Source organism: Octopus sinensis, linkage group LG24 (genome assembly GCF_006345805.1).
Source record: "Octopus sinensis linkage group LG24, ASM634580v1, whole genome shotgun sequence".
Taxonomy (NCBI): Eukaryota; Metazoa; Mollusca; class Cephalopoda; order Octopoda; family Octopodidae; genus Octopus; species Octopus sinensis.
The window spans coordinates 19,956,484-19,970,423 of record NC_043020.1 but is presented as its reverse complement, the minus strand read 5'-3'; the positions used below and the strand labels follow the sequence as shown (position 1 = coordinate 19,970,423).

Genomic DNA, 13,940 nt, shown 5'->3' with positions numbered 1-13,940 from the left:
GGAATGTGGCGGAAGTCGTTCTCTGTGCATTTTCATTGCTCCTGAACATCTGCCACATACAAAAACTATCTTCCCCGTTAGCCTTCCTTTGATATTACTGCACCTCTTATGTGTCCATAGCTTACACTGGGTACATCTTATAGAGTTTCTACACCTACGCCTCTACACATATCGAGCAGGACCATGTACCTGAAGGGATTGTGGTTTGCCTGCCTTCCTACTTATTAGGACTTTGGTTTTAGCTAGGTTGACTCTAAGGCCCTTCGATTCTAATCTTTGTTTCCATACCTGAAACTTCTCCTCTAGTTCTGATAGTGACTCAGCAATTAGAGCAAGGTCATCACCATAGAGGAGCTCCCAGGGGCATCCTGTCTTGAATTCCTCCATTATTGCCTGGAGGACTATGATAAATAGGAGGGGGCTGAGGACTGAACCCTGGTGGACCCCTACCTCTTCCCTGAATTCTTCAGTGTACTTGTTGCCAACCCTCACCTTACTGACAGCATCCCTGTACATGGCTAGTACGGCTCTCACTAACCATTCATCTATCCCTAGTTTCCTCAATGACCACCAGATAAGGGATTGGGGGACCCTGTCAAAGGCTTTTTCCATGTCAGCAAAAGCCAGTTACAAGGGCTTATCTTTGGCTTGGTATTTCTCCTGCAGCTGTTTTACCAGGAATATAGCATCAGTGGTGTTTCTACCCGGAACAAAACCAAACTGCATTTCATCCAAACTGACTTTCTCCCTAATTAGTTGGGCATTTGGCTCACGATTATAAGGTTGTGAGTTCAATTCCTGGTGATGTGGTGTGTCCTTGAGCAAGACACTTTATTTCATGTTGCTTCAGTCCACTCAGCTGGCAAAAGTAAGTAGTACCTGTATTTCAAAGGGCCAGCCTTGTCACACTTTGTGTTGTGCTGAATCTTTCTGAGAACTATGTTGAGAATACATGTCTGTGGAGTGCTCAGCCACTTGCACATTAATTTCATGAGCAAGCTGTTCTGTTGATTGTATCAGCTGGGACCTTGTCTTCGTAACCGATGGAATGCTCCTAAATGCATGTGTGTGTGTGTGTGTGTGTGTGTGTGTGTGTGTGTGTATAATCAAAATAAGCAACAAGGATATCCAAGGTATAGAATTTTTAAAATTAAATTGACAATGTACATTTTTATACTTATTTCATTTGTCAACATTACGAAGAGGGTAGATATAGAGACAGAGAGGTTAATTTTATCATTGAAACGATTGTACTACACTATCTTTGATATCCTTGTTGCTTATTTTGATTATAATCACCCCATTTGATTTATATGGATAATGCCATACCAAATTCTGGTGCCTTTAACTTAAGTACCATATTCATCTGAATCTATATATATATATATATATACACACATGCGAGTGTGTGTAATATATATATATGTAACCTCACTGCTGCTGGTGCCACATAAAAAAGTACCCAGTACATTCTGTAAAGTGGTTGGCATTTGGAAGGGCATCATAAAAACCATGCGAACGCAGACAGTAGTGTTTGGTGTAGTTTTCAGACTTGCCAGCTCCTGTTAAACTGTTCAACCCATGCCGGCATAGAAAAATGGACATTAGATGATGATGTCAAATGAACCTCGACTACATAGCTTTACATGTGTCTATATCCAGTTGTTCATCTCTCCTTCTGTCCTTCCTTCCTTAGTACAGACACCATCATGTGGCTATTTGTTTTGCAACAACATGGTTTCAAAGTTAATCCAATCGAGGCATCTTGAGTCAGTATCTTCTATAATCTATAATGGGTGTATGTATGTATGTATGTGTATTGTGCATGCACACACGATTAGATCGATTGACCCTGAAAGGATGAAGGGCAAAGCCAATCTTGGCAGAATTTGAACTCAGAATACAAAGACAGAAGATGTATATATCTTTGTGTCTTTGTATTTGCACCGCTTGGTCAACATGCGTAGAACATTAGAATGAAATTATTTTCCTTACTTGACAAGAAGGTCATCTGGTTATAAAATATTGTCCCAAGAAATTTGGTGTAATCCATGCCACTGTGGAAAGAACAGACTTAAAACCAATGACGATGGTCACATGCACACGTCACAGGTGTGTGCATGTAATGTGTATGCTACTAAGAGTTATCTCTCTTTAACAGTTGATCAGTATACCAATATAAATTATTCTAGCTGTCATCATTGACTCATTGCTTTTCTAATGGCAAAAGTGACAGGGGAGTGTCTGGGTAATTTGGACAGTAAGAATAAAACATTGAGAGCTCGTTGTATTGAATGGAAGCCACATTTTGAGCAAAAAAGAGGCAAAAGCTCATTCAATGTCATTTTTTCGTTCAATAGATTTATGTTATTTATCTAATGAAAGGAAAGATGTTTCTCAACCAGTCAACCATAACAACTGGGATAAACTTTACTACTCCTCAATTCTCATATACAGATTATAACTAATGACAAAGCACTTACTCAGTTTAGGTTGCATTAAATGCCCTCTACTCCTATGGTATTCTACACTGGAAAGGCACTGTATATGGGCATTGATTGAATAACCTATCTTGCTGGCACTAAATGACAGATGAATTATCTTGTGGCAATAAACTATAGTTAAAAAGCAAAGACAATTTCGTTGTCATTACCATTTTCACATCTGCTTTTCTCATGATGGCATGAATTAGATGAGACTTGTTGAGATAGTATTTTGACTGGATGTCTTTTCTGTTGCCAACCTTTGTTCCTAAGTAAGGTACTTATGCTGCAGGTCTTTTTGCTTGATGAACTATTCAACAACTGGATATGTTTTTATGGCAGGTATAGAGATATACATATAAACACATACACACACAGAATGGGCTTCCGTACAGTTTCTATCTACTGATTTCACTCACGAAGTATTGGCCAGATAAGGCTAATAACTGAAGGCACTTAGCGATAGTGTCACACAGCAAGAACAAACTCAGATGCATGTGGTTGTGAAGAGAACCATCCTAACCACTTAGCTATACCTGACAAGATGGAATGAGAAGCCATTTATAACTTGTAATGTGGTTGGCAAGTGATAAATATATAGTGTATTCCTGTCAGTGGATGTATCGGTATTTGGTTTGTCAGAAATTGGTGCTTATGTTATCTAACACATTAACATTTTAGCTCAAGGCCAGCAATTTCAGGAGGAGGGATAAGACAATTACATTGACCCCCAGTGTGCAACTGGTACTTATTTTATCAACTCTGAAAGGATGGCAAGCGAAGTCAATCTCAGCAGATTTGGAACTGAGGACATAAATTTGGAAGAAATGCCACTAAGTAATGTTTCTGCCAGGTTGTTTCCTTAACTAATACATTGAAATCATTGTTCGACTGTGATTAAGACAATGGAATTTACTATGTTACGCCAGACTTCACGGTCCATCATAGCATTATGGAGGTCCTGTTGCTGGATGCCTGTATCCCTGGAGACTACATCATGGTAGGAGAGTGCGCCCTCTGGTATTGTGAGCAGATGTCTTCCAGAGGAGAAGAGTAGAAATTACCTCGTTTTCAGCTCTACAACAATGTCCAGCAAACTGGACTCATCTACCTTTCACAAGAGATGATACAGGTGGTAATTTCCCATATATTTGTACTTTGGTTGGATGACGCTTCCACGAGATATTTTGAGCTCTCATAAGGAGGCGAGTGTAAGTTCCATCCAACCGCCTCTCAAGCTTCTTTGATAATGTCCAGGATTTTGAGCCATATAATAGAATTGGTTCGATTGTGGCTTTGAAGATTTTAAGCTTGAAATCTCTACTAAGATTTGATGACCAGATTTTATGCATATCATTACAGGCTGATCAGGCCATACCCTTTCTAGTTAGAAAATCTTTTTCAGATGATGATATGTATGACCCAAGATATTTGTAATCAGAAACCATATTTAAAATATTACTAGTTCATTTCATCTGTTGTTGCTATTTGATATAGTTATGTATGTGTGTATAATCTTTACTAAACGATTTGTCTCTTGTTTGTTATATCTTATCAGTTTGGTGAGAACATTCCAGGAACACACCAGCTGGGTCATGAATGTGCACTATCAACGAGGATTGCTGAATAAGATTGTGAGCTCCAGGTAAGCACTGTACCCATCTATCTATAGCTATCACATGTAACTGACTGGATTAACTCTAGGACAATGCATAGCTTATCGTTTGCTAGTTGCTAGTAGTAATATTGCAGAGCAGCAATATACTATATCTTGTTTGTTCTTTTTTTTTCCATACTCAGCATGAATTAAACAAATATGTTACTGAAGCTGGATTCCCTGTCTGTACTATGACATTAGGAAACAGTAACATTATAATTCTTGTGTCTATGCAATGTTACCTGATATTACCTACAGTGTTAAAAGTATACTCCTAATGTTAACTACCATGTAGTGGATACAGGTTTAAATAACTTACATTCTGTCAGTTACGACAATGGGAGCTCCAGTTGATCTGATCAACTGAACTGTCTGTGAAATTAACCTACAAGTGGCTGAGCATTCCACAGACACCTGTACCCTTAACATAGTCCTCAAGGAGATTCAGTGTGTCATAGAATGTGACAAGGCTGGCCCTTTGTATTACAGATAAAACTCATTTTTGCCGGCTGAGTGGAGTGGAGCAATGTAAAATAAAGTGTCTTACTCAAGGGTACAACATGCTGCCAGGAATTGAACTCACGACCATACGATTGTGAGCTGAATATCCTGACCACTAAGCCACGTGCCTTCAGTGAGTGGGTCCAGGTATCCCCTGCATTATGGCTACCTGAGGTTATGTGATTTTGTGCTTATGTAAATTGTAAAGTATGACTCCTAATTTCAGGATATGGTCTCTAATTTCAATCTTATGAAAACTTGGATAAATTTTGAGACTCTAAAAACTACATTTCTTCAGAAAAAGATCACTTCTTGCTGATTTAGCTAAGGATCAAAGTAGTTAATTTGAAAAACAACCTATAATCACAACTTGTGCACACACACACACACACATCACTTTAGATATGGAGTGTGGGATGAAATTTTTCACTGAATTTTTTTTATGTATATTTTCTTAGGTCATAATGAGTAACTGTCTATTCATATATCTACATAAGCACACATACACCATCACTACCTCTACTACTTCTATCTATCATCACTATCACAACCAGCATCAATACCAAAGCCAGTACAACCACTGCCATTACCAATACAGCAATTCCTTAATGACCACTAATAATAACAAGATAAGCATCTTCATTTTAGATTAAAAAAAAACACCCTTGCTGTGTAATGTAAAAGCATCCAGTACACTCAGTAAAGTGGTTGGCATTAGGAAGGGCATCAAGCGATAGAAATCTTGCCAAGATAGACAATTGGAGCCTGATGCAGCTCTCCAGCTTGTCAGCATTTGTCAAATTGTTCAACCCATGCCAGCATGGAAAATGGATGTTAAATCACGATGATGATGATGATGATGAATCACATGAGATAACGTGGTACTGTAGTGCATTTTAAGTGTTGAATGAAATGTCTTTGATCTTTGCTCATTTAGAATTGGTTTAAAACTATTCCAATACCTATACAATTAACATGAACAATATGTTCACTGCCACCACATGCAATAGCTCCACCCCCATCATCAATACTTTAAAAACCAATACAACCAACCTACTAACTTTTGAATAACTGATTGGCAACAATTATAATATCAGCATAATATACAGCTGTATATGTTAAATGTCAACATAGTGTGTTAACTGTAATCAGTACTTTTTCTCACTTCACTCCGTCATCCTTTCATCTTCTTATTTCCATTCTTACACTCATAGGAATCAGACAAGTAATGTTTTACTCTCACAAAGCTGTTCTTTCTACTACATAATTATTGTGTATAGTTGTTGATCACTGGCTACTGTTGGATTTACCTACAATTCAAGAAATCTGGGAGTAAGTAGTGTAAAAGGAAACCATAAAAGCATTCCACTGGATGTTAAACTTGATGCTTTAAAAAGATTTGATGCAGGCAAAAAAGTTAACTGCAGTGCCAAACCTTTAAAGCTTGCAATGTCTACAGTGAGAACAATATATGAGAGTAGAGAGAAAATTAAATCAAGTAACCCCATCGACTGATCAGACCTTTTTCTTTTTATAGAGCTAATGTGGTGCTTAAAATGGACAGCTCTTGGGTGCATGGATCTCAAAAATATATAGCCAGACTGTATCTGTGACTTTATAAATTTTCCACAAGCAGGAAGTGTACACTTACAAATGACGTCATAGAAGAAGTCATAGAGGATGATGTAGTTGAGTTGCCATGGAGGAAGTTTATCTAATAAGAAGCTGAGAGTACAGAAATTGTAACAACTCTGCTTAAATTGATTGCAAAGAATAAATATTGCTAAAGGGTTGGCACTTATAGAGCAAAAACTTGCAAATTTTGCTGATAACAATTCTAATTGTGAATGTAACACAAAGGTTACAAGAGTAGTTTACAATGAACTCAGTTCCGATACTGAGCTGTACAAAGTAATGTTGTGCCATAAATATCAAACAATTTTCTTTATCATTCAAGTAGTAGATATTATTAATGAACTATAAGAAAATAATGTCCCTCATCCTTCCAGTAACTTTCATTTCCTCATCACCCCTCACAAAATAATCAACATCTGTTATGGTGAACACATACCCTACTACTATAAGTTTTATCTCCTTACAGATTTCACTTCAAATGTTTTTATGGATGTATATTATACTGTGTATGTTTAGAAATTATTTTCATGCATAAAAGTGGTCATGTTACTTTTTTCTTCTGCTTTTTCAAAAATCTCTATCATAGCATTAAAATTAACGGGAAATTAATTTCATGTTATGGTATTTGAGTTACAGCAAGATTTTCAGGGACATATTACTCTTGTAAAGTGGAGGAATCTTGTATTATATTAAATAAAATAGAAATTGGAAGGCTTTTATCAATCCTGTTTTTTGTTACAGTTCTGCTGGTGACATACGATTTTGGGACATTCGACATCCGGAATCAGTTCGGAAGTTTCAGCTGCAACAAGGTTTGACTGCAATTGAGTTACATCAATATGCTGATGTGATTGCTAGGTAACTGAGTTTTCTTCCTTCTTTTTCTTCTTCAAGTTGAGCTATTTAAGATGTTAACACACAATACTTTTTAACTGATATTTTTGCATATAAATAAATATTTAAATATATGACCTTCCAATTTCTTCTTGTTTTGTTGCACCAACTCAGATACAACATTTCTACTCTTTTCCCAGTTCACTGAACTTGTTTTTCCTCTTCTGTTGCCCAGGAAATCATACAGTAAGATACTGGACATTGGTGCTAGGGCAGGTCCTAACTATGCCTACCTGTTGTTTCTTTGAGTCCAAGATCGTCACCATTTCAACTGCCCTAGCCCAGAGCTTTATGGTTGTGTCACTACCATCTCCTTTTAACTGTCATTGCCATTTCAAATTATTACTCCAACCTCCTCTTCTTTTACAAACCTACTGACCCTTACCTTGATTCCTCCTCATCCCAACCCATTCACACTAAAGAAGTTATCCCCTGCTCACAATATCTCCACCTTAGATAGAGCAAATTCTTTTGACATCAAGATTAAGTCTTACCATATAGTTCACTTTTTACTCCATTGTAGTTACCTTCAAGCTGCTGTTGATGCAGCTCATCGTTGTATCTTACTTTGATCTGACGACACTTTGACCCTCTTTACCTCATACCAGTTCCACTGCTGACTGCATTCCTTTCCTCTTCACCTTTCATCCTGTCTCTTCATGTTTCCAATGCACCATCTTGCACAACTTTTGTTTCCTTCAATCCAATCCAGCCATTTCCATCAGCTTTCATGAACATCATTTCCCCTCCTTCAGGTATGATTGCCACAGCAGGTGATCTTCTGGCCCACAGTTAACTTCACTTTCCATTTTCATATCCAGATCCTTCTCATGCCCCTTGTCCAGAACACTACTAAATTGTATGGTTCCAATCCACTTCCCTTGTCACTGATGGTAGCAATAATCAGTTAGCTTTCTGCTACCCACTTCTCCTACACTAATAAACGTCTACACATTCACTTTCTTCCACCCACCCACTTCACATGTATTTTTACACTCCAAACCACTTTTACTTGCTACATACACGTCTTTTCCCACAGATCTGCTCATGTATTTGTTTCATGATGTCAGTGAAATATATGCTAGCTCATACACTATTACAATAATATTAGACTAAATTGCTACTACCTTACTCAGTACACTCTCCTCTGCCAGAGACCACTTACCCATGTTCATTTCTGTCACAACATACACAAATATTTTGCTCTCTAGCTAATTCTTTTCCTTTTCTCTGTCTTGACAAAAGACATTGTCCACCATATTTATATGTCTTCTCAGCAAAATACATTGATATTTTGCTGTTGCTTTTTTGACTTTTGTTTTTTTCTTGCTCTTAAATTGCCTTCAGAATTTACTACACTGATGTTGATCAAAACTTTGAATTATTTGAATACTGGATTATTTTAACTTAATTACGAGTAGCTTGGACTCAACACCAAGACTCAATTATTTTTGTAGATCAGATATTTATCAACCATCTTTTTATTTTGTCATTGCAGTGGTTCCAACCAAGCAATAGTGATCTTCAACCATGCTGGAGAACAGCGCAGTGTTATAAAAAATCACGAGGGCTTTCTCGGCCAGAGAATCGGACCGGTCCGATGTTTGACTTTCCACCCATACAAGGTTAGTACATTGATGAAGCTTGTTGTGTAAAATATAGTGCCGCCTGATTTCCAAGTGTATGGTGTCTCCTATATATGTAAAGGTCTTCTAAACTGTGCGGAATAGGCACAGGCATGGCCATGTGGTTAAGAAGTTCAGTGTGGTACCTTGAACAAGTGTCTCTTCTTTAGCCTTGGGTTGACCAGTGACTTGTGAGTGAAATTTGGTTGATGGAAGTTGTGAAGTCCATCATCATCATCATCATCATCATTTAACACCCATTAGCCATGCTGGCATGGGTTAGATGGTTTGACAGGAGCTGGCAAACCAGAGGACTGCTCCAGGCTCTACTGTCTGCATTGGTAAGGTTTCTGTGACTGGATGCCCTTCCTAATGCCAACCATTTCATAGTGTAATGGGTACTTTTTACATGGCACCAGCACCAGAAGAGGTTGCTAAGTAACTTACAAGACAGTATCCCTGACTGGGAGGGAGAGTAGTATTGAGGGAGGTGCCTTTGTGTCAGTTGAGAGGTTAAAGTATAACAGAGGGATAGAAATAGGTGTTTTGCTATAAAGGAGATATTCGGCTCCCCTAGTTGGAAAAGGAGAGAAAGATAGGCAGACTAAGTGAGAGAGAGATATAGATGATGGTAAGATGTGTTGGGGCATACTGACGATGTATAGAGGGGTTGGGGTTTAATATATATGGTACAGAAGATTGGATAGGGTAAGTGGACTGGTGGGGGATAGAGGGAGGCGAGGAGAGATGGTTAGAGATGAGGCAGAGATGATGGTGAAAGAAATAGTGGATCAGGGCTCTGTGGTAGATATGTGAAGGCATTGTGATTATGTGTGGATAGGCATATGGAGAGTGGAAGGGACTTGTATTGGGTAGTGGTCATGAGTGGGGTGTTGTGGGAGTCACCTAGGCAATGGAAATTATTACTTCTAAGGATCCCCACTGGATATCTGAGGAAGTCTATTTCCTGTACATTCTAAATGTTTATAGTTTCTGGACATCTGCCAAACATAAAGACTACTTCCTCTTTTAACCTTCCAGTGATTCCACTGCACCTCTTATGTATCTATAGTTTGCACTGGGTACATCACATGGAATTTCTACCTATACCTTTTCTTCACATCAAGCAGGGCAATTTCTCTGAAGGTATTAGTAATTTGTCTGCTTTCCTACTTAATAGTACTTTGGTCTTTGATAAATTAACTCTAAGGCTCTTTTTTCACAGTCCTTGCTTCCACACCTGAAATTTCTTCTCTAATTCTTGTAGAGATTCAACTGTAAGGACAGTGTCATTCCCAAGGGCAACTAATCTTGAATTCCTCTGTTATGGTTTGGAGGACTATGATAAACTAAAGGGGCCTGAGAATCTGTCCATGTTGAACTCCTATCTGCACACTAAATTCGTTGCTATATTCATTACCAACTTCCTCTATATTGACAGCATCCCTGCACAAGGCTTGGATGGCTCTCACCAATCACTTATCTACTCCTAGCTTCCACACCGTCCACCAGATGAGGGAGTGAGGGACCCTGTCAAATGCTTTCTCCATGTCAACAGATGCCAAGTACAGAGGTTTATTTTTCACTGGGCCAACCAAAGCTTTGTGAGTGGATTTGATAGAGGGAAACTGAAAGAAGCCTATTATATATATATATACCTGTGTTTGTGTTTATCCTCCATCGCTGCTTCACAACTATTTACATCTCCATAACATAGTGGTTCAGCAAATCAGACCAAGGGAATAAGGATCTCTTCAGTTTCGTTCACAGATTTTTTTATTAATTTTTTCTAATTAAACAGTTTAAAATTTCGTATACTGGTGTAATATCTCATGCTGAACATGGTTTACTTTCAGCATTTTTGACAAAATTTTGTATTTTAGTAGTTATTTCATGTTAAAGTTGTCACATTTGGGTAATTTTAACCAATCAACAATGTGTATTCAGCTGAAGAAAGCTACTACTGTTTGTGATAGTAATCGAAGAGGAACAACTTCTGGGTCATCTCTACTAAATGTCACCATTCTGTTCTATTTTATTTGTTTACTATTGCCTGTGTTGCATATTATACGCTTTTTTTTTTTTTTTTCTTTTCAGTCGCCTCTTTGTACATTTGCCTGTGTTAATTTTGTGATTATTTTCATCAATCTGCTATATTTTATTTTTGTTTACTGCCTGTGTTGCATACTACATGCTTTGTTTGCTTTTCAATCACCTCTTTGTACATTTGCATTTTCACCACTTGTACAAAGTGGCAATCAAAAAGCAAAAAAAAAGAAAAGAAAACAAAGCATTTAATATGCAACACAGGCAATAGTAAACAAATAAAATAGAACAGAATGGTGACATTTAGTAGAGATGACCCAGAAGTTGTTCCTCTTCGATTACTATCACAAACAGCAGTAACTTTCTTCAGCTGAATACACATTGTTGATTGGTTGGTTACAATTACCCAAATATGACAACTTTAACATGAAATAACTTCTAAAATACGAAATTCTGTTAAAAATGTTGAAAGTAAACCATGTTCAATGAAAAACAACCATGTTCAGAGAAATTACACCAGTATATGAAGTTTCAAACTGTTAAAAAGAAAATTTTTTTATCTGTGAGCAAAACTAAAGAGATCCAGGAATAAGTATCAGGCTTGAAAAAAAAAATTAAGCACTAGATGGATTTGTTAGGCAAAACCCTTCAATGTGGTGCTCCAGCAAGGCCACAGTCTAATGACTGAAACAAGTTAAAGATAAAAGATTGAAATTCCTCTCAGGTATTTTGACATTTAATTTATGTTTTATTTCTGTGTGTTTTCAGGTCAAACTTGCGGCGGGATGCACTGACTCTTTGGTATCTGTCTATTCCACTGCACAGTGAAGTAGGTCATCACTCTTCACCATGTACTTTAGGAATTCTGGATGTGTAACTGCTTTAGAAGTGCAGATTTCATTGCTAATTTTAGCAGCAAAGATTTCAGGTTCAATACAACCAATGATTCAATGAGCCTTTCTGGAAGACAAGGTGCTATTTGCAAACAGTATTGTGTTAAGGGGCAGGGGAGGAAAAAAACCAAACCAGACCAAAAAAAATATAGAAAGACATGACAGTAAAAAAAAATGAATGAGTAAATACAATATTAAATATTTAAAAGAAAGAGTTTATTTAAAAAATGTAAAAGGTACAAAAAAGTTTATTACATTTGCTTTTTTTTTTCTTTAAAAATGTGATGTAATCAAGAAATTTTCATATTGGGAAATGAAGGTGAAATTTGAAGTAGCGAGTCGACTAGAGAAAACTGAAAGTGGAAGAAATACACACACGCGCACACACACACATTTCAAAAGCATACATGCATGCACAGCATTTACATATACACACAATATGTTTGTACATTTTAAAATATAAACTCAAAATTGTACTTCTCTGTTCTTTTTCTCTGAAGTGACTTCTGCTTTTCACCAAACCTTTCTACATAATGCTGTCTTTTATAATGTTTCTCTTTTATTTTCCTTAGAGATTTAACAATTTCATAGTAGCACACATACATACTATATATAGTTTATTATACATAAACTAGCTCCTCTCTCTAAAGACTTAACAATATACCTGTATACACAACTCATTAAAACACACAAACATACTCACAGTCTACACCACCACCACCACCTCCTTATTAAGGCAGAAGATTATAACCCTTTTATTTGTTTTACCTTATTTTAATATTGTTCAGGTTATATGACCAGACTTCAATGGACTCTTCTTCTCTACAGTTTTTTTCCCCACCAAAAATATTTCCATCTGAATTTTGCTGCTGAATTAGCATTTCTTTTAGTCGTATTTATTTTTTTTTGTACTTTTTTAAGGCATGTACTTGATGGGGGAGGATTCAGAGTAGAATGAAAAAATTAAATTTTGTGAAAATTTCAAATATTTTTTTATTTTCTTAAATTCAAGAAAATGTTTTGGGTTTTATGTCACGTTTGTAAAAGAAAAGTAAAATCTTTGCTGTGTTTTTTATTATTATTATTATTATTATTATTATTATTATTTTTGTTGAGTTTAATCAATTACAAAGTGGACAAGATATCAACCATTTTTGGCTTGCAGATCTCTTTACAGGTGTTACATATTGCCCCTCAGCAAGATACTTGACTGTGCTTGTGTTAGGGCTTCATGCTTGAATATGAATTCATTATTATTATTATTATTTTTATTATTTGAGTTTTCTTTTAAACTTCTCATTGTGTTGTAAAATAGCTGACTTATTATTTTACGTTTGTAATGTTTAATTTGCATCTATGACTATAATTTATTTCATACAGTGTAAGAAGAGAGAGCAATGGTATTGATATTTCGTTTGGTCTTGTTTAGAAGCTTTGTAAAACAGTCAGACAAAGCTTACCTAAACTGACTGACTAACTATTTTAGGCTGTGTATATAAACTACTGTCAGAAATGGTGTGACAACATTGCTGCTGTTGTTAATCAAGCTGATCACACACACACACTCACACACACACACACACACACACCACACACACACTCACACACACACACCATGATGGGTAGATTGCAATGTAACATCACAACCACAAATTATTGACTTTTGAATGATGAATTCAAGACACAAAGACTGTTTTGATTTCTTTTTTTCTCCCTTTTTGTTAATGATGCTGAAATCATTGTGACTCCATTTTCGTTTGTATTGAAAGTTATAAGGGGTCACATGATCACTTACCAGAATCTATGATGGCAGAAAGACATTGTAAATAGAAAATGAAAAAACCCGTTCAACTTTGGCATACTAATATAATTAATCTTATAAACTGATTCTCTATACACTAACTGATTAAAAGCATCTGAAAAATTATTTGTTTGAAATTATTTTTCTTAAAATTGTTTTCCTTCAGTTTTCTGAATTCACATCTTCAAAAGGTGTCTCCTATTCTCTTGTATTATGTTGATCTCAGTCATCAGACTCTGTCATGTTAGGTAAATCAGCATTAGTTTTAGTCTTATAACTCCATTCACTTCCATGATGCTCTAGAGAAATATTAAATTGACTCCAAGATGGGATTTGAACACTGTAAAGATCTGTAACTGATACAATAAGAAATTGCATATGTGGACTAAATACCACAATGTATTC

At 36.5% G+C, this 13,940-nt stretch overlaps 1 protein-coding gene across 2 annotated transcripts in view; it reads left to right on the top strand.

The window, feature by feature from the left end:
- The window catches only part of LOC115223771 (regulatory-associated protein of mTOR), an 84,426-nt gene extending 70,765 nt beyond the window's left edge, over window positions 1–13,661 (top strand). For both annotated transcript variants that reach the window (XM_029794432.2, XM_029794431.2), the window contains exons 29-32: window positions 4,042–4,128; window positions 7,018–7,134; window positions 8,669–8,795; window positions 11,610–13,661. In XM_029794432.2, coding sequence (XP_029650292.1) covers window positions 4,042–4,128; window positions 7,018–7,134; window positions 8,669–8,795; window positions 11,610–11,669 — 391 coding nt within the window. In that variant the 3' untranslated portion in view covers window positions 11,670–13,661. The remainder of the gene's footprint in view (window positions 1–4,041; window positions 4,129–7,017; window positions 7,135–8,668; window positions 8,796–11,609) is intronic.
- Window positions 13,662–13,940: the final 279 nt, after the last annotated feature.